The 25,629-nt window shown below is 32.8% G+C and overlaps 1 protein-coding gene across 1 annotated transcript in view; it reads right to left on the bottom strand.

Moving 5' to 3' along the window:
* LOC141283312 (laminin subunit alpha-2-like) overlaps positions 1-25,629 on the bottom strand; it is a 194,633-nt gene that overhangs the window by 122,964 nt on the left and 46,040 nt on the right. The window contains exons 11-13 of the mRNA XM_073816596.1: positions 25,399-25,539; positions 20,647-20,817; positions 8,294-8,430 (exon numbers count right to left, since the gene is read on the bottom strand). Coding sequence (XP_073672697.1) covers positions 8,294-8,430; positions 20,647-20,817; positions 25,399-25,539 — 449 coding nt within the window. The remainder of the gene's footprint in view (positions 1-8,293; positions 8,431-20,646; positions 20,818-25,398; positions 25,540-25,629) is intronic.

A 25,629-nucleotide genomic window follows, 5' to 3' on the forward strand; every position in this document is an offset into this window, starting at 1 on the left:
CTGTTTCCAACATTGATAATAAATCAGCATATTAGAATGATTTCTGAAGGATCATGTGACACTGAAGACTGGAGTAATGATGCTGAAAATTCAGCTTTGCATCACAGGAATAAATTATATTTTAAAGTATACAATGAGTTATAATGAGATTTATAATGTGATTTATATAATGAGATATAAAACCACTATTGTAAATTGCAATAATATTTTACAATATAAATTTTTTTTGTATTTTTTTTATCAAATAAATGCAGCTTGATGAGCAGAAAAGTCTCATTTAAAAAGCATTACAAATCTTTTGAGAGGCAGTGTATACACACACACTCACAAAATTATGTTTTTAAATTCTAAAAAAGTCTATTTTTTTATTCCATTAGGGGTAGTCAATATAAATATATTAACAAAAAAGTAACAGTAAAATGGTATGTCTTCATTTAGGTAGCTCAGTACAGTGCGTGTGTGAGGGTGGAGAATAGGGTGATTTATGAAGAGGCATGTGATGTGCATATAAAGAATGAGAGATTGTTTTGATGGAAGGAGGAATATTTTCAGGAAATAATGTTTAATAAATTGTGAAGAATTATGCAAGTGTGTGTGTGTGTGTGTGTGTGTGCATTGATGCAATAACAGGTAACCCATATATCTCCACTCTGACATTGTGAGCACACTCATCCTAGAGCATTATGGGATGCGATTCATTCAGCTCGTTTATTTACCAGCACCACACTGACTGCTGGGAAAAGCAGGCTTTATTGACATGCACATGCACAAACACACACACACACACACACACACACACACACACACACACACCGCTAGAAGATTGAGGATTTATGGGAGCTGGACTCTCTATTTGCACAGAGTTAATGAGGTATGCACATGCAAAACAGGGCTTAACGAACAATAATTACCTGTCATACACACAGGAGCACGCACACACATGCAAACACACACACACACACACACACACACACACACACACACACACACACACACACACACACACACACACACACACACACACACACACACACACACACACACACACACACACACACGCATCCTCACTTCACACTAACAGCTTTCAGATCTACAAAGGACGGAAGATTATCACAATGTCAGCATAGAAACTTAAAGCGTGTGTTTCTGTCTCTCTCTCTCTCACACACACACACACACACACACACACAGGTTTATTGCATGCAGTAAAATAACAAGACAGGATTTCCCAGAGGAAAATTGGTCGCTCTTTCAGTGCTCAAGAGACCTAATGGAGCTTTTTTGATGTTTCTCTTAAAATTCCTTCAGAGAAATAAAAATAGACACAAGTGACACAACTGCTGAAATACTCTACAGCGATAACTTTTCATTTTATCTACTCATTAATTCATTTATCCTGTTGGTCATTATATGATCTGACTAAAATGGTCAAAAAAAAAAATTATTTATGGGTCAAAGATGTTAAGATGTCCATGTCAAAAAAGTGATTTTATATCCAAAGCACACACTGTAAAAAGTTTTTACCAGTTTCAACTTAAAAACGTAAGGCAGCTGCTGAGCTTAAGTTTTTAAGTTGAATCTGGTGAAAACATTTTACAGTGCATTAAATGTAAGTAAAGTGTCTACTTTTAAGGTTTCAAATAATTTTTTTGGAGAATAAAATGTCAAATTTGGTTGAAATAATGTTAGATTGTCATTTAGTGTACAAAAACATAATATTTATGTAAAAATTCAAACAGCATGCTTATTCTGACTTTTACATATTAAAATATACAAAATAATAGGAGCATATACAATTTTATTGTGTTTTGAGTAAAATATTTACTGACAAATAGGCAAAACCTAGGATAGTGGCAAATAAAAAAATGTAGAATTACAACAAATTATTTTGGGTAAAATAAAGTAATATTTTTGACAAGATTGATACACTGAATTACATTTTAATGGGTGTCTTCTGTAAATGAGGGGGAAATGTATATTTATTTTTTGCTCTGAAAAACAAAAACAAAAATGTAATTTAATTAAACAGAGAACTTGATTTTTTTGTGGAGGGGTGGGGGGGGGGCAACAACAATTTAAAGCAGTATTACATTAATTGTTATTATGCTTAATCGCTTTTGTCTTTCACCCTAACATTTCATTACAGTTTCAAATAAATTAATATTTGAACCAGTGTTACTTTAGTTTTATTAATATAATATTTTTGGCCATATTCAGAAGGATTTTCTTTTAGTATTTAGTTTTAGTTATGCATGCACTTTAAGGCAAAATAACTGAAAATGAGAAATGTTGCCTTGGCAAATAGCTGAAACAAAACAAGTTTAGTTTAGTTTATTGTTTCTGTGATGTAAAGCTTAATTTTCATGAGCCATTACTCCAGTCTTCAGTGTCTCATGATCCTTCAGAAATCATTCTAATATACTGATTTATTACTTTTATTATCAATGTTGTTAACAGTTGTGCTGCTTAATATATATATATATATATATATATATTTTGGAATCTATGATACTTTTTCAGGCTTCTTTGATAAATAAAAAGTTAAAAAGAACAGCATTTATTCAAAATATAAATCTTTTCTAACAATACAAGTCTTTACTATCACTTTTGATCAATTTAACACATCCTTGCTGAATAAAAGCATCTATTTCTTTCAAACAAAGAAAAATACTGAACCCAAACCCAAACCGAACAGTAGTGTATATTGTTACAAAAGATTTATATTTTAAATAAATGCTGTTCTTTTTAACATTTTATTCATCAAAGAATGCTGAAAAAGGTATCACAGGTTCCAAAACAAATATTAAGCAACACTGTTTCCAACATTGATAATAAATTAGTATATTAGAATGATTTCTGAAGGATCTTATGACACTGAACACTGGAGTAATGATGCTGAAAATTCAGCTTTGCATCACAGTATAATGCAATAGAAAAACAAAAAATTTAATTGCAATAATATTTTACAATATTACAATTTCCCTTTATTTTAATCTAATAAACACAGTCTTGATAAGCAGAAAAGTCTGAGACTAAAAAATCCTTTAACACAACATGAATAAACCAAATATTAGTAGAGTGCTTTTCTGCCGAGACTAAATAAAGCAGAAAACGCTGTGCGTCCGCTGAGCTAAGCAGACACAAATTACACAAACAGGTATGTGAATGCAGATTAAAATGTGCTTTTACACACGCAGACGTAAACGCTCCTGTGAGCTTGTGAAAAGGCCCGCGCAAACATAAACACAGCTGCGCGACCCCACAAACACACGCATTCAGACTCACAAACAAACACACTCGCAGACATAAACAGCTGCACATCTACACTATAATTCTGACCCATTCTGGAGCAAACCGAGACGGTCACGCTGTGCTCTGAGACACACGGCGGGGCAGATGAGGCGAGGTGTCAGTGAATGGCTCAGGTAATGGGATCTCTGGGTAAAGGTGAGGTCATTTAGCCTCCAACACACTGGCAGAGCACAAACCCCGTGGATCAGACTCTCATATGCCGCATTTCAAAGCATCCAAATCCCAAATTAAATACTGTAATGTAGAGGTAGGCGATATGGCAAAAATATATATTTTTTCAAAAATATCACAATCATTTTATCATGATTCTTTGTCATATTGGTTTTACTATTGGGGCATATGGCAGATGTTTAGGCCAAATTGGGCTTAGATAAAAAATATTTGTAATTTTTTAATCTTAGTTCTTAAAAAATAAGAACAAAGATAGGCTATAAGTTACAAATACACCAAATATACAAATAAAACACATTTTCAGGTACAGTAGGTGTATTTAGCAGTAGCATTCAAGAAAGTGAATTAACAAATATAAAAATAGAACACTATATACATAAATTATACACTGAGTCTTATTAAAGGGGTCATCAGATGTCCATTTTCCACAAGCTGATATGATTCTTTAGGGTGTAAATGAGTTGGTTCAAAATTCTCAATGGTAGTGTAAAAAACACTTTTTACCTTGTCAAAATCAGCCCTTTTTAGAGCGAGCTATTCTGTTGCATGTCCCTTTAAATGCTAATGAGCTCTGCTCGCCCCGCCCCTCTCTGCAGTGGGATGATGAGCTGTAATGTTTACTTTGGTCGCATTTAGCCACGTTTAGCTGTGAAACTGTGCTAACTAGGACATTATCAAGAAAGGCCATTTGCAAAGATGCATAAAAACCCCTCATACTCACTTCTGCTGTGGGTGAAGCTGCATCACGAATTATTTGCACGAACATAGACGCATATGTAGATCGAGATCGTGCTTTCCTTACAAAAACGAAAGTAGCGTTAATCCTCTGCTTCTTCAGTGGCTCAGATATCAGGAGTGAATGATGACCGCTGTGTTCATGATTACATCCTTTTTTTTTTAAGTTTGTGTTTATGATTACACCCAATAACAGAACACCTCAATCGCTCAATCAGTGACATTCTTGTTTCCTCTGCACCTGAGTCACACAATGGCGATCGGAGTCGGACTGTTTTGGCTCGGTGAGGGCGGGGCTAAGGTGAGGCACTCGTGTCAATCAACTATCGTGGGAGGGGCCTCTGTCTGTGTGTCGCCACACCCACAAGAAGCTGAGAATGAGCTGATTTTAAAAAGGGGATATTACTTTTAAAGATTAAAAAAATATGTTTTTTTTTTAAACAGAAAACACGTTGAACATAAAACTTATTTGGGAATAATATGGGTAACTAAACAGTTTCTGGTCTCCAGTTACTTCCATGTTTTATTTATTTTTTCCCACTATGAAAGTCAGTGGGGACCAGCTACTGTTATCCACATTCTTCAAAATATATTCTTCTGTGTTTAGCACAAGCAAAGCAAAATAATAATAGAAGCGGCATGTATAGTTCTATCACTTTAAGAGTTGCACGCATCTAATAAATATATAGGCGCACATCCGTTTTTCTCTGAACTGTTTACTTTCACTTTAGACATAATATGTGCTCTTTTCTTCAGAATTTTCATTGGCTCATAGAAAGGTTAAAAATAGCATTTATTTAAGAGGTGAATAAGATCAAGACCCTCGATCACGTCATGATCTATTCTGTTGTGCAGTGCTCAAAATTGTGAACAAGGACAACATGAGCCGGTTTCTCAGTAAAATAACTTCTGAATCGTTTTTTGAACTGGCTCATTAAAATGATCTATCCGAACAAACCTTTTCCTGGAAATGAATCAGACTTCTAATAACTATTAATGAGCAAGAGGCAAATTAATGAGTGCTTCTCAAACGGAAGGCTGCATCCTCAAACTCAGATGAGCTCAGTAATGACTCATTTTCATACAGTTTATTTTCGTGAATCGACGTTTGATGACTAACAGCTGAGAAATGCAGACTTCATGGGAGGCAGCCTTCCATTTGAGAGGCACCCATATATAAGTTTCGTAGAACTGAAAATGCCCCTTGATGGGATCAATTTCAATCTTTGGAATCGGCTCTTGATTCCTAATGCCATTCTTTTTGGAATCGATTCCCAAAACTAGTTGTATGCTCTTATGAAGCGCGTGGACGAAATAACGTTCTTTAACCAGCAAGGCTTTAAAGCTTTTTTACAGTACAGTATATTAAGACGGAGGCACACTGTAGCACCATACTAAGATATTTGTTCAAAAGCAGGGGCCAGATTCACGAAACATAAGAAGAAATTTCTTATTAACTGCCATTTTCTTCTTATTTTCTAAAATAAGAAAAAAGTAAAGAATATTTTGTATTCCCAAAAATTCATCTTAAGAATATTCTTATCTTTTTACTAAAGACAAAAACTAAAAAAAATTCGAATTCTTGAAAAGAATCTTCCAAAACCATCGTAAATAACTTCTTGAAGTTAGGATAGCCACAGACTTGTCTTAAATCCTAAATAGTAAGAATTATTTAATGAATTTTTTTGGGTTATTTTAAATTAACTGTTATATTTAAGCATCGCAACACTACTAGCTACATATAATACATATTAGGACTATTAATAGAGATGAGCAGGAGTTCTCTGAAGTGACAGCGATGACTGATAATGTAAACAATGACTGGTCATGATTAGCCCATGTATGACCCTACTTTTTGCTGTCGTCAAAACTCAGTAGCAACTCTACAAAAAACAGTCAGATAGGAAGATTTAAAAAAAACATTTTTTCATTTTATTTAACATATAAATACAACATAATCTTTGGCCATAATCTTTGTGCATGCTTATGATTATTACTTCTTAGAATTTATCTTAAGAAATTTAATTTATGTTTGTGAATCCGGCCCCAGATCATGGAGACATTTTACATTTTTTACATTTTGCACACCTCTACTGTGAAGCCATCTTTTATGTTAGGACATAAATGCATCTATGCTATTGGCAATTTGATTCAGTACATTTGAGAATTTTTGGTTTGTTGTTTTTTTGCAGAAATGACGTCCAATTTGTGGATGCTATGGTTTTGGCCCTTTCCTCTGGGCATTTCTACTCAAGGTTATAGCACATATTATGAACATTTCAGCAAACAGCATATGTATGCTTTGTAATGTTTTGGTTTTCATTTTTTTAAGTAAAAAGCTAAATTAAAAATAAAGCTTCAAGCAGCAATTATGTGGCCAAGCAGCTGCAGGTATACAGTAAGTTCACCACGATACAAAGAACACAAGGACAGCAGAAATATTGTGAGGTTATGAGCAGCTTTAACTCTAATTTACAACAGCAACCCTTGGGACAATCCTAAAGTCACCTGCTCATGTTCACTTCTATAAAATCTTTGGATCAGGATGTCAAGAAAACTGTAAGCATGATTTTTACAAAAAGGGTAAAGTCTGATGTTAAAGCAGAAGTGTATGTCCAATGACAGAAATGAATTGAAATATTTAGGAATAATAATTGATTCTCTGCCTTCTTTTAAAGGTGAAGAATGTGGTTAATACAATGAAATTCAATTTCTTTCACAAACATGCAAATCTATTCTCAAGCCTGTTAAAAAAAAGGTAAATAAATTCTATTATTGTGGTATTTGAGTTTATGTGTTCATTTTGAAGCTGGGAACATGTGTTAAAATTAGCTGATTTGTTGCTTTTTAAGATTCTTAATGAATTTGAGTGCAGATATCAGGAAGGATAGCAAGAAAAGCTAATAAAACTTAAAGTTAGCCAGTTACCATTTATCTTTTAAAAAAAAATAATGACTGGAATAGACTCTCAATAGAAATAAAATATATAAAAAGCCATTTATTCATAAATAAATCAAATCAAAATTGTGAACATTTCTACTGATCTAATAAATAAATATAAATTAAATCAATCAATCAAATAAATAAAAAGTCAATTTAAAATTGTGACAATTTCTAGGGATTTTATTTATTTGTACATAAATAATTAAAAGTCAAATAAAAATTGTGAGCATTTCTAGTGATCTAATAAATAAATAAATTAAAAAAAAGTCAAAAATTGTGAACATTTCTATGGATTTAATTAATTCATAAATAAACAAATAAATAAAAAGACAAATAATAATTTTGAACATTTCTAGTGATCTAAATAATTAATTAATTAAATAAATAAATAAATAAAAAGTCAAATAATTTTTTTTACATTTCTAGGGATGTTATTCATTCATTCATAAATAAATAAAATAAAATCTAAATTGTAAACATTTCTAGGGATTTCATTCATTCATAAACAAATAAAAAGTCAAATAAAAATTGTGAACTTCTCTAGGAAATTCATTCATTCATTCATTCATATAAATATAAATTAAGTAAAATCAAAATTGTGAACAGTTCTAGGGATTTTATTTGTTCGTTCATTCATTCATTCATTCATTCATAAATAAATAAATACAAAGTAAAATCAAAATTGTGAACATTTCTAGGAATTTCATTAATTCATTCATTCATTAACATGCCCTTGGAATACAGATAAATATGTGCAATTCTGGGAATCATTTTACAATGATTTTTGTTATATTAATGTGCATCACCCCTGATAAAAAAAAAAAAAAAATTAATTAATAAATGAATTGTCAAAGCACAACTTCACTTTCTGACTGATCTCTCCACAGTCAAATTTGTGCTGAGGAAAACCATTTGGAAAATTTAAAACCTGCTTGTGAACTTTTGACTGGCATTCGGAGGTCAAGTGAAAGTCGTGGGATGATTTCAAAAAACAGTTTTCAATTAAACTGTTGCCGAGAAAAACTCTTTCATTTCAAGGCCTAAAGGTTGAGAGAGTCCGCCTGCATGTTTCACAATGAATCCCAACAGCAGAGTTAAAAGAAACCGTTTATTCGCCTTGATTCTATCAAACTCGACGTGGACGTGTTTGCGATTGTGCAGACGTACCTCTATGATGACATCAGGAGCGCTGAAGATGCGAACAGGTTCGTCTTTGCTTTCTGTGTCATAAGAGAGCGAGTACACCAGACGGCCTCCGTACGCCAACAGCTGCAGACGCAAACACAAACAGCAGCGAGGGTCAGCAACCGTGTCTGTTTTTCAAGAAAAGGTTGAAAACGAGTTCAACATGCAGTGATTATTGATGAAGCCACACACACACACACACACACACACACACACACACACACACACACACACACACACACACACACACACACACACACACACACACACACATCTCTGCCTCTCTGAGCAATGTGAGCGCATTCTCTGCCTGTTATTGAGTAACGTTACGCTGCAGGGCAAATCAGCACGGTTAAATCAGACCAGCACACTGGGGGAGGAACTCAAGCTCCACCGGGGAGAACAACACTTCACCGTGAGTTTTCTGCATCCAATGTTGCCTTTTCATACACACACACACACACAGGCGCCCACTCACAAATACATACTCCTACACTTCAAATCTCACAAAATCGGCTTGGGTTTTACCGCAGCGGCCTGTGAGTCGAGGTCAGAACGCTTCTCTCCAACACACCCAGACTCATACAGCCAAAACTCAAACCAAACATCAACATGTCTCGCTCGTCCCACTTTTATATGTTCTGACTGCTCTTGTCTAAAGGAAAGACGGGAGACATTTGTCTTCGGACTAGCACATGAAAAAACTATTGATTTTTCAGTACTGCGGCTGTCCGGCAAAGCTGGAATGACATTTGGGCGAATCGACCAAGAAATGCCATATTTCAATGCAAAATCAATAGAAACAATAAGAAAGGATGTTTGGCTTAGACAAAGCGAGCCTTATTTAAAGACCATTAAGATCGTGACACTATTTTCATGAGAATTGAGCGTTCTTCAGAACTTCTGCATAATGATAAGCCAACTCATAAACTTACACTGAAGCTCACTTTATATGTGCTATGTATACACACACTCTTGAGACTCCTCTACTGCCTCGTTCTTATTAGAAACTGAGAAAAATAATAATTGCAACATCGTAAATAATGATAGCGGCATGAACAATCAGTTATATATTATTTAACAACATATCATTTAAATGCCGAGCCGTAATCCCAGAAGAGATCCTGCATAGTTGTACATTTAAAAGCTGACAGCTAAACTCTATCCTAACTTGTTTAACGTTAGCTAGCGATACTTCTCTTAAAGGACATCTCAATCGTATTCTTGAATGCATTTTTAAAATCGTGTAATATTTTAAAGCCTTTCTTATTTTTCAACTCTACAGCTGTGCAATAAAATACACCTCAAAGATTCACTTTTCATTCATAAAGACGACATGGAAAAAAAATGTCTTTTCACGGAAAACAACGTCTTTTTTTTAAGATGAAAATGACCCATATAACCAGAAGATGGCAGCAGAGGATCAATCATTGGCTGCAGCAGCCGTTTCAAATCCCTAGTTTTTTTTTAAGACGTCTTGCTATTTGATTTATTATAAAATTACTAGTATAATAAATTGCAGTACTTTTGCTGCACTGAAGTATATAGTACAGCAAGTGCAGAAAGTCATTAAAATAAATAAATAAATAAAGTTCAGACACAAACAGCCTATAAGGGAGAATTATTTAAATACTTATATATATATAGTTCACTACAAATTAAATGTTAAATATTAACGGTGTAAGAATTAAATAATGCACTCAATATGAATATTTTATATAATTTAATAACTACGTCTTTTAAGCTTTATTTTAAACTACAAAAGCTATTAAATAGCTATATTTAACCAACACAAACTTGTTCCTGCTGTAGTTTTTGTTACTCTGAATTTAGTCTGAATCATTTAATGCACAGCTCTTTTTTTCTTTTTTTGTTTCGTCCGGTTATAACGGACAATCATAGCAATGACTTGCGCATTTTTAGCCGATTAATTTTTTTAAACTGCCGTTTGTCATTCTTGAAATGATATACATGGATGTTCAGTCCTCTTAGACAAACAAAACTTTTCTTTGATTGTGAATGGATTACATAAAAAAAACAAAAAAAAAACAAGCAAAGTACACTCCTATTAGGGCACAGTACAGCTGACCGGAAATGACTGAGCTGGCTTGGAACAAGCAAGTAATTGTGAATATGGTCAATTAAACGCATTTCATCCTGAATTCTCATTACTATAATGCAAGTAATTAACATATATGGGTCAAAGATGAAACAAACAAAAAAAAAAAAAAAACATAAAAGCATAAAAGAGTAATACTGCTTTAAATTGTTGTTTTTCCCAAAAATATGAAAACGTTTTCTGTTTAATTTAATTGCATTTTTGTTTTAGTTTTTCTAAGCAAAGAATAAATATCATACATTTTCCCCTAATTTACAGAAGACACCCACTTAAATGTCAATCAGTGTCAATCTTGTCAGGCATATTTACATCAAAAATCAATTTGTGACAGATTAAAAGACAAATTACTTTCACTCCAAATAATAATTAGTTGTTTTTAGTAATTTGCCACTATCCTAGGTTTTGCCCATTTGTCAGTCAGAATTTTTTACTCATTTAAAACACAATAAAATTTCATATACTGCCTTATTCTTTTATATATTTTAACATGTACAAGTCAGAATAAACATGTTGTTTGAATTTGTACATAAATATTGTTACACTGAATGACAATGTAACATTATTTCAACCAAATTGTAACATTTTATTCTCCAAAAACGTATTCGAAACCTTAAAAGTAGACACTTTACTTACATTTAATGTGCTTTCTATAGACATAAAATCACTTTTGTAAATTTCTTTTGACATGGACATCTTAATGTCTTTGACCCATATACATGGGTTGAACGAAACAATGTGAACACCTTGGAAATAGGCAATGCTTCCTTATTAAGGTCTACATATTCTTAATAGTTTCCTAATGACCATATCTTTTCATATTTTAGCATTAATGTCTGTGATTTAAAGTTTTAGCAGTACTTTCATGGATGATGGCTTTGTGAAGTTTGCTGTTTTTTGTGGAAACAGGGTCTTCAAGGTGAAAATTGAGGTTTGCTGTCACTTTGCTGCAGTACTTCTTTGTTGGTTTGACACAATTCGTCTTAATGATTGATGGTCCCTATCATTCACTTTCTGTTTTCAGTCTTCTTCACTGATGAAGTCTTGTCATGCTTTGTGTTTGCAGTCATAATCATAAAGACAGTTGTTCTTGAAACACCGAACAATCAGGCCATTAAGGTTACAGATGTTCCTGCTAAACAGACTCCCATGAATTGTCCTTTATGGCAGTCAATTACACACTGCGGAACACATATTATACTAAAATATTTTATGAACTAGAGAATAAAAAAAATAAAAAAAATAACTGCAACATTTGTTTTATCACTGAAGCCTACACAAATAATATTAGCCCCTGTAATAATGGGTGTTCACACTATTTTTGTAACTTTCTGCCTGAGCTCCAGTTTCATGTTCATGGACTTCTAATTTGTTGTGTTGCTGTTTCCTTTGTTCCAGTCACTAGTTTGCTTGTTTAAGGGGATATACTGCAGGCAAAAAAATGCTGTTTGAAAAAAGTTTTTTTTTTCATGCACCTGGGCCTTTTGATTTTTCATAAAGTGTTTTTCCAGACTAGTGGAAAGAAAACATCCAAAATACACTGTTAAGTATTTATTTTATAGCACTTTATCTATTTGTGTCAATAGATTTCAATTACAATACATCTTTTTAAAAAGAGTATTTTTTGACCTACACTGAGCCAGAAATCTCCACTTCAGAAGCACTTACACACACCAAACTTTACAGTTTAATTCCTGTCTTCTTTTTACAGAAAGATTTGTTCATATATAACTTGCTTGATTTTATACAATTTATTGTTGAAAATTCCCTCTGTAAAAAATTTGACTCTAATATGTCAAAAACACTAAACAAGAATTCTGAGACTGACTTCATCCAGTGTTTAGATTTTTGTACTAGAAATGTATGCAACTTAGTGCATATTTCATTAAATAATGCCTCATTTGCATATTTAAACCTAGCATTTTCGAAAACTTGAAATACAAAAAATGTTGACAATTATTAACGTAATCAACTAACTATTAGTTAATTATTTATGAACTATTAGTTAATTATTTTTTTTAGAGTTTAATGGTTTGCGAGTTTAAATAAAATAAATTAAAAAGCTAATAATTAATTAAATCATAAAAATGTCATATAATCTGACCTTTTAGCAATGTCAGAAAATTGTGCAACATGCAAATGTGTTACTTAATTATTAACATATAACCTTAAAATTTTAGAAGTACTTATGTATTAGTTAATAAGTAAATATATTAGTTGAAAACGTTCGGCTGACGAAAAAAAGGGAATCCCTGCTTTACACGGATATAAGAAATAATGTGAATGTGTGCATTTTAATGTGTTTGAAAGACAAAAGCCGCCTTCCAAAGACAAAGTAATAAATGGTTAAGTAGCCTAACCCACTGAATGATAATTCAAATAACAATTAATGTTCATCCGTAGTTGATGCAAGGCTAAAATGGCTTCTTAAGAATTGAAATGATTTGTGTAAAAAAAACTCTTCAGGTTTTCAACTGCAGGTTAACATTTTTAATGCAATGCCATAGTGCTCACATCACACTGTTAGTGAATTACAGCTGAAGAGTGGGAACAAGCACTGCTTCCTGCTATTAATAAAGCTCTTGTGACGTCATGACAATCGCTTCAGCTCAACCCTGAGTGTTCAAGAATCACTTGAATCTGAGTCAGAAAAATAAATCATTCGCAGGTCAGTACAGTCACCTCAAACTACCTGTTTAACTAAACGACTTGTTTAGTTATTTCATATGTGAACCTTGACAACAAAACCAGTTGAGGTTCATACATCTGAAAGAGAAATAAATAAGATTTCCATTGATGTATGGTTTGTTAGGATAGGACAATATTTGGACAAGGTACAACTATTTGAAAACCTAGAATGTGAGGATGCAAAAAATTTAATTATTGAGAAAATCACCTTTACAATAGTCCAAATGAAGTTGCTAGCAATGCATATTACTAATCAAAAATTAAGTTTTGATACATTTACGGTAGAAAATGTACTAAATATCTTCATGGAACATGACCTTTACTTAATAATTTTGACCCATACAATATATTTTTGGCTATTGCGACAAACATACCCGTGCTACTTAAGAATGATTTTGTGCTCCAGGGTCACATGTCAATGTAATAATAACTTGCTATTGAACAGTTAACAAAAGTCCTATAGTGGAACCACATGAAAATGCTACCGACTATAACATATACCATGGTATTTACAGTGCCTTGCATTTTGTTTTGTTGCTGCTTTAAATTACTTTTTTTTTTTCCACATCAATCTACATCTCATACACCATAATGTCAAAGCACAAAACAGGTTTGTAACAACTTTGCAAATTTATTAGAAATAAAAAAACTGAAAAGATCCAGTTGCATAAGTATTCATACCCTTTTCTGGGACACTCAACATTCATCTACAGAGCATTCATATTGCTTCTAGATGTTCCTACACTTGGAGTGGAGTTAAACTGTGGCAAATTCATTTGAATGAGTCTGATTTAGAAAGGCACACACCTCTCAGAAAAGGTCTAACAGCTGAAAATGCATATCAGAGCAAAAACCAAGATAACTGCCTGTAGAGCTCAGTGACAGACTTGCGTTAAGGCGATGATCTAGGGAAGAGTTCGGAAACAAATCTGCTGCATTGAAGGTTGACAGAAGCATTCTCCATAATGGAAGACGACTGGAACAACTAAGACTCTAGAAAATGTCTGCCAGCCCCCATCCAAGCTGACAGAGATGGAGAGGTGAAAAGGTGAGGCAGATAATTGCCAAATGCAGATGTGCAAAGATGGTCACATCAGACCCAAAAAGACTTGAGGCTGTAAAGGTGCTTCAACTATGGACTGAGTTACTTATGCAATGTACTTATTTCAGGCTTTTATTTTTAATACATTTATAAGATTAGCAAATCTGGTTTTTGCTTTGTCATTATTATGGTGTATGGAGTGTAAACTGATGCGGGGAAAAACTAATTTAAAGCAGTTTAACATAATGCTGCAACAAAACTAAATGTGAAAAGAATGAAGGGGTATGAATACATTTGCAAGGCACTGTACATTATACTCAATGTTACTTTAAAGAAAACTAAGACAGGAAACACAGACAAAACACTTCAGACTGCAAAGAAATCACAAATCAAAACCCAAACACTAAATCTGAGCATGAACAGATGTACCAAATGGGGGAAAAGATAAGGGAGAAAGAGTGAAAATTAGAGCATCACCCCCGGCACATCTCACAGGAAATGAGAAACAGGCCATCCGCTGGGCGCCTTAAAACTAAAGACAAGCAAATCAAGCACTCTGCCCTCCAACCTTTGCTGTAACCCCTCTCCATGAAATCAGCCTCGCTAACCTTTGCTCCTCCCGCCGCAGCGTCTCACCCTGGGTACTTTAATATCAAGCAGGGACCAGTATGGGTCTGATATGGACCAGAGCCCACCTACAGAGACAAAGCTCCACAAACAGAGTGTGGTTTGTTTGTGTTGTGCTTGTGACATCTAGTTCAAAAGGCAACACACATCTGGACAGATGCAATCAAAGGAGCAGCACATAAACACACACACAGACCATGACTAACTCAGACCATGTGGGAACGCTAGTGACCGGCAAAACACCAAGCAAATATGTTGAGACTAGACGGGCGGAAACGCTTCCTGTACAACGTCTGTAAACATCATAAAACCATCGAGGTGACGATTTCCAAGATGTTTTTTGTCTCTGATTGTTGTGACATTATTTTGTCCTTGATGCTGTTCCACTTCTAGCTGCTGACGTCTACGTGATCAGAGACGATATTCACAGCATTACACCACCTCAAGTGTTGGATTACTGTATAAAAACACTTAATGCATAATACAAATATTAACAGTTGCTATGCAACAAAAATAACGTCAGCTCTGCTGTAAAGTGAAGTGGACAGGTCAAAGATGTTAGACACTGACTGCATACTATAGAAAGCAGCACAGTCTTAACTTGACAAAACTCAACTGTGACTGCTTAAAATCAATGCAACATGTAAGCTCTATATATAGCATTGTATATAAGTACAATTTTTAATGTTTTTTTAAGAAGTTTCTTATGCACATCAAGGCTGTGTTCATTTGAACAAAAATACTGAAATAATATTACGATGTAAAACTATGTTTTCTATAGGCTATTAATATACATTAAAATTGTATTTATATCTGTAATTAAAGTTGAATTTTTCAACAACATTACTCCAGGCTTCAGTGTCACACAATCCTTTAAAATAATTTTAATATTCTGATATATTATCAGTGTTGAAAACAGTTGTGTTGCTTAATATTTTTTATTTTTTTTTGCAAACTCCAGAATTCTTTGATCAATAACAGGTTAAAAAGAACAGCATTTATTTAAAATAGAAAGGTTTCTAACAATACACACTCACTGCAATTGTTTTTTAATTTTTGTCTTGGACAAACAAGACAAAAACAAGACAAAAAAAATCTAAGTAAGAAAGGCTTTTTTTTTTTTTTTTTTTTTTTTTGCAGTGCTACTGATTAAAAGTTTGGGGTCAGCACAGTTTTATTCTTTCCTTTTTTGAAATAAATAAATATTTTTATTCACCAAAGATGTGTTAAATTAATAAAAAGTGATGATATGAATTTACATGGTTAGAAAAGAATTATATTTTGAATAAATGCTGTTCTTTTTAACTTGTCATTCATCAAAGAATCCTGAAAAAAAGTATCACAGGCTTCAAAAAAATATTTGGAAGCACAAGTGTTTCCAACAATGATAATTCTAATAATAAATCAGCATATTAGAATGATTTCTGAAGGATCATGTGATACTAACAACTGCAGTAACAGCTAATAAAATCAGCTTTCCATTACAGGAATAAATTATATTTTAAATTATTTTTTTTATTTTATTTTTTTATTGTAATAACATTTTACACTTTTACAGTTTTAAAAGTAAGCGCAGCCTTGATGAGCATAAGAGACTTCTTTAAAGAAAATTACAAGTCTTAATGATCCTTGATCCCTGATGTCTTAAACTACATTGCACAGCTCTAGTTTTCTAAATGCGGGCTTCAAGATATTATAAACAATAAGATTTTCTGTAAAGCTGCTTCAAAACAATGTTACTTTGAAAAGCACTATAAAACAGAAGAAGAAAAATAGAGCACTTCTAGTCCTCAAATTGAATTAGCCAAGCTTTATTCCAAAAGCACTGACTTTATGAATCAGTCACTGAATCATTTATTCCAACGTTTAATTCAAATGCAGGAAGGAAACAGATGATTATCTTTACGAACGAGTCATTTGAATCACTCACTCATCCAATTTGTTTAAAAACTGAATTATTCAGGAAAAAATCAGCTATAGGTGGTTCTGCTGTGTCTCTGGATCTGTTTTTATTGGAGCAAAAAAGATAATATTGCAACTAAAATGCATGTTGCTCAATATTAACTGTCAGCTTGTTTATTGAACTGTTGTATAACAGCAATATCACTGACAGTCTGGTCTGAATATCAGAATTACCTACGGCTGATTGACAGCTGATATTTGATATGACAGCTCTTGCTTGTGTGATATCGCTTCAATAAAAAGTAACTGGAATGCAGAACTTTTTTATAGGTTTTATAAGATACTTTTGAAGGTCATGTCAAACATGCAAACTTTTTTAACAACCCCCTTGTGCATTCTCATTTAACTGCATGGAAATCATTTCAAAATTGCTTTTGTGACAAGTACACGTGAAAAAAAAAAGTTTCCCTTTTTCAGCAAAGGATATCAAATTGCACATAATCAAGATTGCACATAATCTCCATCACACCATGTGAAACACCAGTGCATGTGTGAAATCCGCGAGCGGCCGTGGTAAAGACCCACAATTTCCAGGTAATGTGTACTTTGTCCACAGCAATTTAAACTCTCTATGAAAAAAAAAAAAGTCTGAAAGTCTCTGTAGAAGTAAGTACGAGCAGGTCTCTTATTTAACGTCTTCTTACCAAAGGAGGCTGTTGCCATAGAGATTACCAGAACTATTACCAGACATCATGTCAAATATGCAGCTACTAAGTATAAAGAGTCAATCAATATGAACTCGTACGATCCAGCATTTAAAATAGACGTTCATGTCAAATAACCACTAAAACCCTGGGATTTCCAATATTATTCTGTTTGGATTTCTACTGATATGTTGAAATTTGGACTTTCAAGCTTTTTCTTATATTATTTATTTACTTATTTTTTCTCTACTTGGCTTGTTTTAGTTCTTTCTTTTCTTAAGATCCAAATGAATGGAAGTTGTTTATGTCTTTGTCTATTACAAAAAATCAAAAAAAAAAAAAAAAAAAAAGATTACAAATACAGGTGAATCTAAAACAACTGTGATGTTCCAGTGTTAAACAAATGTCTTTTTTGCTTTTGTGTCTTGTTTTCAGTCAAAATATATTAAAAAAAAATCTTAAATCAAGAAGGATTTTCTAGATGATTAAAAATTCTTGTTTTCAGAAAAAACAATAGAGTAAAAAATTAAGTGTTTTTGCTTGAAACAAGCAAAATAATCTGCCAATGGGGATTTTTTTTCTTGTTTCAAGCAAAAAAATCACTTTTTTTTTCTTTTTTTTTCAGAAAACAAGAAAATAATTTTTACTCGTCTAGAAAATCCATATTGATTTAAGAATTTTCTGATATTTTAGCTGGAAACAAGACAAAAAAATCCAAGTAAGAAAAGCATTTTTTGCAGTGTACACAAGGTCTGATGCAGAAGCCATAAAAGGATCAGTCTCTTAAAACTGAATCTTACGAAAAAGTGTCTGGGTCATAGTTATGGAAGCCTGTTTCTGCCACAAGATAAAAAATAAAGGTGATTGCAGCTTTTTATCTCTGAATTGCAATATATCAATACAGAATTGCAAGATGTAAACTTAGAACTGCAAAATATAAACTTCCAATTCTGAGAAGAAAAGTCTGAATTGTGAAATATAAAAGCGCAATTGCGGAAAAAAGGTTAAAAAGTATCTTATTTTTATTTTATTTTTTATTCTATGGCATAAACTGGCTTCTTAACCTCAAAAAGCAGAGAAGAAATAATATATATACATTTTGCATAAAGAATATAAAGTCTCTTTCAGGACCATTATTATTGTTATTTATTTATTTAGGTTTTTTTTTTTTTTTTGAATAATGTGATTTTGGTAGACAATGTACTTTATTTTCATGACACTAATGTCACAGTAAAACAATCCCAATTTCCTACCTATCTTAATTATAACTATCCTAAAAACAGGCTTTCTTTTCAAAAAACTGTAATTATTCACCTAGGCTTGTTCTTGCCAAGCATCAGGAGATTCACCCAGAAACACTTTTTTCCATATGTAAGTGGTCAGTGCATTCAATCAGGATTAATCTTTCATTTAAAACTTTAAAAGTCAATTAAACATACAGCCTAATCTACGTTGGTATGAAAAGCCTTTCAGATGAATGCTGACAGTGCCTTTAAACTCAGAGTAATGGCATCATTAGCAGCGGAGAGAGGTCAGAGGTCAAAGAACATCAGCGGCACATGCTGACCCACTTTACCAGCTCAGGGTTTATTCACACACACCACATCTGAATACGCAGGACAATCATATGCATATTCATCTTGCTCACTGTCTTGTTAAGTCCTCAACTGTGTGTGTGTGTGTGTGTGTGTGTGTGTGTGTGTGTGTGTGTGTGTGTGTGTGTGTGTGTGTGTGTGTGTGTGTGTGTGTGTGTGTGTGTGTGTGTGTGTGTCTATTCAGGGTTTGTTCATTCTTCTAATGCTCGTTCATGGCTAAAAATGTGGAAAAGAGCCATGAATTGGTTTTGGACACCATTTACAGCCCTTTCTTGATGTATATTCCTTTGGTTAATATTTAAAATGCAAACTGAAAGATATTTGTGGCTGCTTTATATACAACATATAAATCAAACAAAAGATTGAAAAAAGATCATAAAGGCATTGTAAAACAAATCCATATGAATTGAGTGGTTTAGTCCAAGTCTTGTGAAGAGATGGTTTATATGAAGATGAACCATTTGATTAAGGCGAGGCACTGCAGGTGAATATAGTAAAAAAAATAATTAATAGTGATCACCTTATTTACTCAGTTGATTGATTACATTGATAATTGCAAACATTTTTTGTATTACAAGTTTTCTAAAATGTTAGGTTTAAGTATGCAAATAAGACATTATTTAATGAAAAATGCGCTAATTTGCATACATTTCTAGTATAACAATCTAAACACTGGATGAAGTCTGTTTCAAAATTCTTGTTTAATTTTTTTTGACATATAAGGAGTCAAATGTTTTTACAGAGGGAATTTTCTCATTTTGTCACTCCATAATTCAGAAAAAAACTTTGAACAGACAGTAAACAGTGTGGTGTTACCATTTTTGGGGAATAAAATGTTGTATAAAATCAAGCAAAGTATATATGAACAAATCCCTCTGTAAAAACCTTCAGGATATAGACAGGAATAAAAATGTAAAGTTTGGTGTGTGTAAGTGCTACTGAAGTGGAGATTTATGGCTCAGTGTAGGAGAATTTTTTTTTTTGTTGAGAAAACGGCTTTTAAAAATATGTATTGTAATTGAAATCCGTTGACACAAATAGATAAAGTGCTATAAAAGAAACACTTAACACTGTCTTCTAGATGTTTTTGTCCACTAGTCTGAAAAAACACTTTATGAAACACCAAAAAGCCTAATATCTCAAACTTGACAAGTGCATGAAAAAACAACAACAGAAAAAGTCTCCCCTTACATACCGCATACTACTTTCATAGAAGCTTATATATCAGTATAAACAAAAACATCTTCATAAATGTCCTGTGCATATATCAGCAGTAAACACTGTGTGAAATTTAATGAAGGTGATTCTCGGGCAGTTCGGTTCTGTACACTCCTCTGATTTAATTTTTCATACTCCCATTATGAGCGTGTTTAAAGTCCCCGGCTGTGTCTCTCCCCCTGCAGACACTGAAGTTAAATCAAGGGCAAATGAAAGGCTAAATGAGCCTGTAACATAATGATGATAAATGATGTCTGTATTGTGGTCATGTGACGGCATCATTACAGCACATTATACATCAGTGCAGTGTGTCGGCACACATTAATACTAGCACACACACACACACACACACACACACACACACACACACACACACACACACACACACACAGAGAAACATTCACTCACTTTTTTGCGCAGGTAAGCAGACGGGGCGCTCCAGTAGTACGGCGCTGTCAGGTGAGTCTGTGCGTCTGATTGGCTCACGGTGAGCTGGTGGGCCGTCTCTCTGCTAGGCACCGCCCACACAAGCCCCTCCCCATCCACTCCTGTCAGATACCATCCTGACATATCCATCACCTGCAAATAAACACAGCAAAACATTCAGATTTACTGTGCTGTAGGGTACACTCTTAAAAATAAAGGTGCTTTAAAAGGTTCTTCACAGCGATGTCACAGAAGAATAGGATTTGGTATCAATTGAATTTTATCGATTCCGATTCCGATTCCGGTTCCAATTCTGCTTATTGATTCAGATTCTTAATGATTCCTAATTCCTATTCCAATAAGGTTTTAAAAATAAAAAAAAACAGTTAAAAAGTTTTGAGTCAAAAATTTAGATGTCAACATGTTTATTCTGTCTTTTGCCAATGGTTTTAGCAAAAATACCAACTAGACTAATATACATTTTAAACATTAAATTGTTAAAGACAAGTAATAAATTAGGAACAATAGCATAAATAAATAAAACTGAACAAATGTCAGGTACAGAAATTTAAATCAGAAGTTTAAAAACATTGCATAGTTTTCTTTTCATAAATGAAATATTGATTAATCCTCATTAAGTTTATAAAAGATGGTCAGTCAGTTTATGATTTTCTTTTGTTCTTTGAATAACATTAATGACAGGGGGCACGTTTATTAGACTGCTGTCTCTTTAACACCGGACACAGATCTAAAAAATACTGTTACACATGCATTTTCTTTCTCTTTACGTTCACTCGAGACAAAAAATTCTGTGTTTATAAGGGAATGTTGATGTATTTCGTGCATAAGGGTCAATAAATGGTCTTATCGAATGCCCGGTTATTGGAAATTTGGAACCGGTTCTATAGAAGAACCATTCAGTCAAAGGTTCTTTAAAGAACCATCTCTTTCTTAACTTTTGAAGAACCTCCTTTCGCCACAAAGAACCTTTCATAAAACAGATAGGTTCTTCAGATGTTAAAGGTTCTTTATGGAACCATTTAGACAAAAAGGGTTCTTATATGGCATCGTGAAGCACCTTTACTTTTAAGAGTGTAGACACTGGCGCAAAGAAACATTTCATTATATAGTCTATTAAAGAGTTAATCGTGTACAGCAACAATGTCAATAGTTATTTTATCATAATGAAGCAATCTATAGTTGGTGTCAGCAAGTATTTATTTAATATCAGGGATATTGAAGTGTTATTTGTATCGATTCATAAATTGATTTGACCTGTAATATATAAACTATATGGATCAAAGACGTTAAGATGTCCACATCAAAAGACATTTTCAAAACAAAAGTGATTTCATGTCTATAGAAAGCACATTAAATATAAGTAAAGTGTCTACTTGTGAGGTTTCAAATACATTTTTGGAGAATAAAATTTCAAAATTTGGAAATAATGTTACATTGTCATTCAGTGTAACAATACTTTTGTAAAAATTCAAACAACATGCTTATATGCTTATATGACGAATGTGCAAAACTAATCATTATTTGTATTTATTTAGTATTTCTTTTATAAATTGACTTTTGTTGTAAATATGCCTAACAAGATTTTTAAACTGAATGACATTTTAATGGTGTCTTCTGTAAATCAGGGAGAAATGTATGATATTTATTTTTTGCTTAGAAAAACTAAAACAAAAATGCAATTAAATTAAACAGAAAACGTTTTAACATTTTTTTTTTTTTTTGGAAAAAGCAGTATTACACTTATTGTTTTTATGCTTAAACCCTTTTTCGTCTTTGACCCATATATATTTTTAGGTAAGTGAAGTCTCTTCTGTTCTATTCCACTATCGATAGAAATGCTGTGTGTATATTTAATGTCAGTGGAAATGTTTTAACTCATCTAAAACTATTTTAATTCTTAGCTAGTTATTGTACATGCAATTTTAAAAGAAATAAAAGGTACTTTAAATATTTGCACATAAAATTAATTGTTTACACTACAGGATCATTTACACACTTTTTCACATGATAAAAAAAAAACATGTTTAATTGTCAAGAACGTGCAATAATTTGCATGCAAGCCTTTGAGACTGAAAATTGTTTTAAAATCCTGATAAACAGTTATTAAAATTATTTTGTGCTGATAATTTCTTATTAAACCAAATAATGGTATAATATGTCATCTATCAAACATCAGTCATCCTTATTCTTGCTAATTTAAATTGCATAATTTTGTCCAATTTGATCTGTCTATGATCTATTATGTGACTGAAGAGGCTAGACTGCAGTTTTCTCAGAGAAACCTTGCATTTAGCAGGCATTTAAGCTTACGTATAGATCAGAGGTTCACCTCTTATTAATGTTCTTTTGAAACAGGAAGACGAGGCCTTTATGTTTCTTTTTTGTCAAGTGTTTTATCTCTAGTTTTGTTTATACTATTTTCAGATAGGCTTGACAGGTGGTCTATTTTTATTTTCGACTATTTAATGTACCTTAAGACTAAAAAAATATACAAATGAAAGATCTGCATCTGTTTCTGAATATTCTGAATGTTATTAAAGGGATAGTTCAACCAAACATATTGTCATTATTATTCTTTATCTAAAGTGACTTACAAATAAGGACAATCGAAGCAATCGAGATCAACAAAAGAGCAATGATATGTAACTGCTATGTCAAGTCTCAGATTAGATTAATGCAGTATACATAGCAAGGTTTTTTTATTATATAGTAAATGGATAGAATAGAAAAAGAATAGAGCAAGCTAGTGTTTTTTGTTAATTGTATAGTAAATAAAAAGAAAAAAAAGATAGAAGATATAAAAAGAATAGTTTTTTAAAGAATAGAAATAGAATAGAGAGTGCTAGAGTTAGAGGGTCAGATAAAGAAGGAGCATACGTGTTTTTAGCCGATTCTTGAAGATGATTTAGCCAATTTTTTAACACAAAAGAAGATATTCAGAAGAATGTGGGTAACCAAACAGCTGACTTCCATAGTCGTTTTTCCTATTATATGGAAGTCAATGGCTACTGTCAAGTGTGAGCTATCCCTTTAACTGTTTTTTCTTTTCTTTTTTTCTGTCCTCTTGATGAGACTTACTGTACATATTTAAAAGGATACAGTAAACAGCACTGTTCTGTGCATTAATTTCTCTAAATATATATCTATATATGCCTATATATCTTGTTTTTATTTGAGCAGGGAATGGGAGTGAGTCATATTTAAAAAAATAATAATAATAATAAATTGCCAGTGTCATTATGTTCCTTTTTAGTCATTAACTGATACGTACATATCTGATATTTAAAATATATATATATGACTCACAGCCATTCCCCGCTCAAATAAAAAACAAGATAAAAAATGTTTTTAGAGAAATTAATTTATGAGAAATGAATTAATGTTTTTAGAGAAATTAATTCAGCACATAATTTATATGGTGAATTATATTCATTGCTTGGTTTATACTGATTTTACTGATTTACATATACTTGATGTGCTTAAAACTTGGATGCAGGAGTGCACAAAAGTTTTTAAGCCTTTTTTTAAGTTTCCTCATACTACACATAGTGTGACCCGTTAAATATTAATAATATTAATAATAAAATTATCTAAAAAATAATAATAGTGATAATAATATAATTGGACTTTATTTTTTTTTTATAAAACAAACAAAAAATAAGGTGTGGTAATACTATAGTGTTTTAAACTTAAGGGAATATTAAATAAAATACTGTTATTTTATAGTAAACCTAAAAATTTAATTATAATATTTACTTTTTTATGTGAACATATTTACATATATTTAGTTCTTATTTTGATTGCACCCTTGTATGTAAACAGTTACATTTTAAATTCTGAATTTAATGATTTATTTTAACTAAAAATGAAAAATCAAAAAAAAAATAAGTGCAATTCTGCTATAACGGTGTTCACACTATCATCCCTTTTACCGAATTTAACCGGATTCACTGGTGTTGTTACTGAAATTACAACCTGACAGAATGATTGATCAAATCTGTTCATTGTGTGCATTTGTTTACTCATTCAACCTGTTATATTGAATAACTATTTACAGGACTTCCTGCATTTTAATCACAGAACTGGTGAAAATAAGTAAAATTATGTGCAATACAGTCAGTACGGCACCAAACGTCAAGCCCTTTTTTCCAGGGTAGTTTAGCATTATGTCTGTGAGTAAGACTGTGTTATTATACAGATTCATCAGTGTGTTTGGCCACTTAATAAGGGCATTTAAAGACATTAAGATCTGCCTCTATAACACTCTTTCACACATGCATGAGCAACATACTGACACAGACACAAGCGGCCGTAATTAAACCTAGCAGAGCTCTAAAAGACAAATCAAGGTCAGCTTAATTGTACAAACAGATGCTGGTTGCATCTCTCACACACATAAATTGTTGCAAAAAATGCCAGAGCCCCATACACTATTAACCTTTCACCCTTGCTGACTTCTGTCCCCTTTGTGTGTGTTAAAGACAGCGCTCACTTTTAAACGTGATGACCAGCAACTTCTGTTCACTCATTAAACTGGAAAATATCAATGTGAATCTGTGTGCGCATGTGTGTAAGAACAGCCATTACTGCTTAATAAGACTGAATCCCACTAGCCACGCAGAGATTTAAGATAGTGTAACTAATGAGAAACGAGATGCCTCTCTCACACACACAAACACACACACACTTGTAATGAAACGGCTTGTCTCCTACATTACTGTAGTCCCAGTGGGATTCAGTACACAGGCTGGCTAGACCAGAACAGTAGCACTTCTCGCATCCACGGGGATGGTCTCCACGGAGATTGTAAAATCCCTGTTTACAGCGGTCGCAGTTCTGTCCCTCCACATGCTCCTGGAAAGAGAGAGAGAGAGAGAAAGAGAGAGAGTTGTTGAGTGAAACTAGGCTGCATGCACTATTAAACACTGTTAAAGCAGCACTAAC

This window comes from Garra rufa, chromosome 13, assembly GCF_049309525.1.
Source record: "Garra rufa chromosome 13, GarRuf1.0, whole genome shotgun sequence".
NCBI classification, from domain to species: Eukaryota; Metazoa; Chordata; class Actinopteri; order Cypriniformes; family Cyprinidae; genus Garra; species Garra rufa.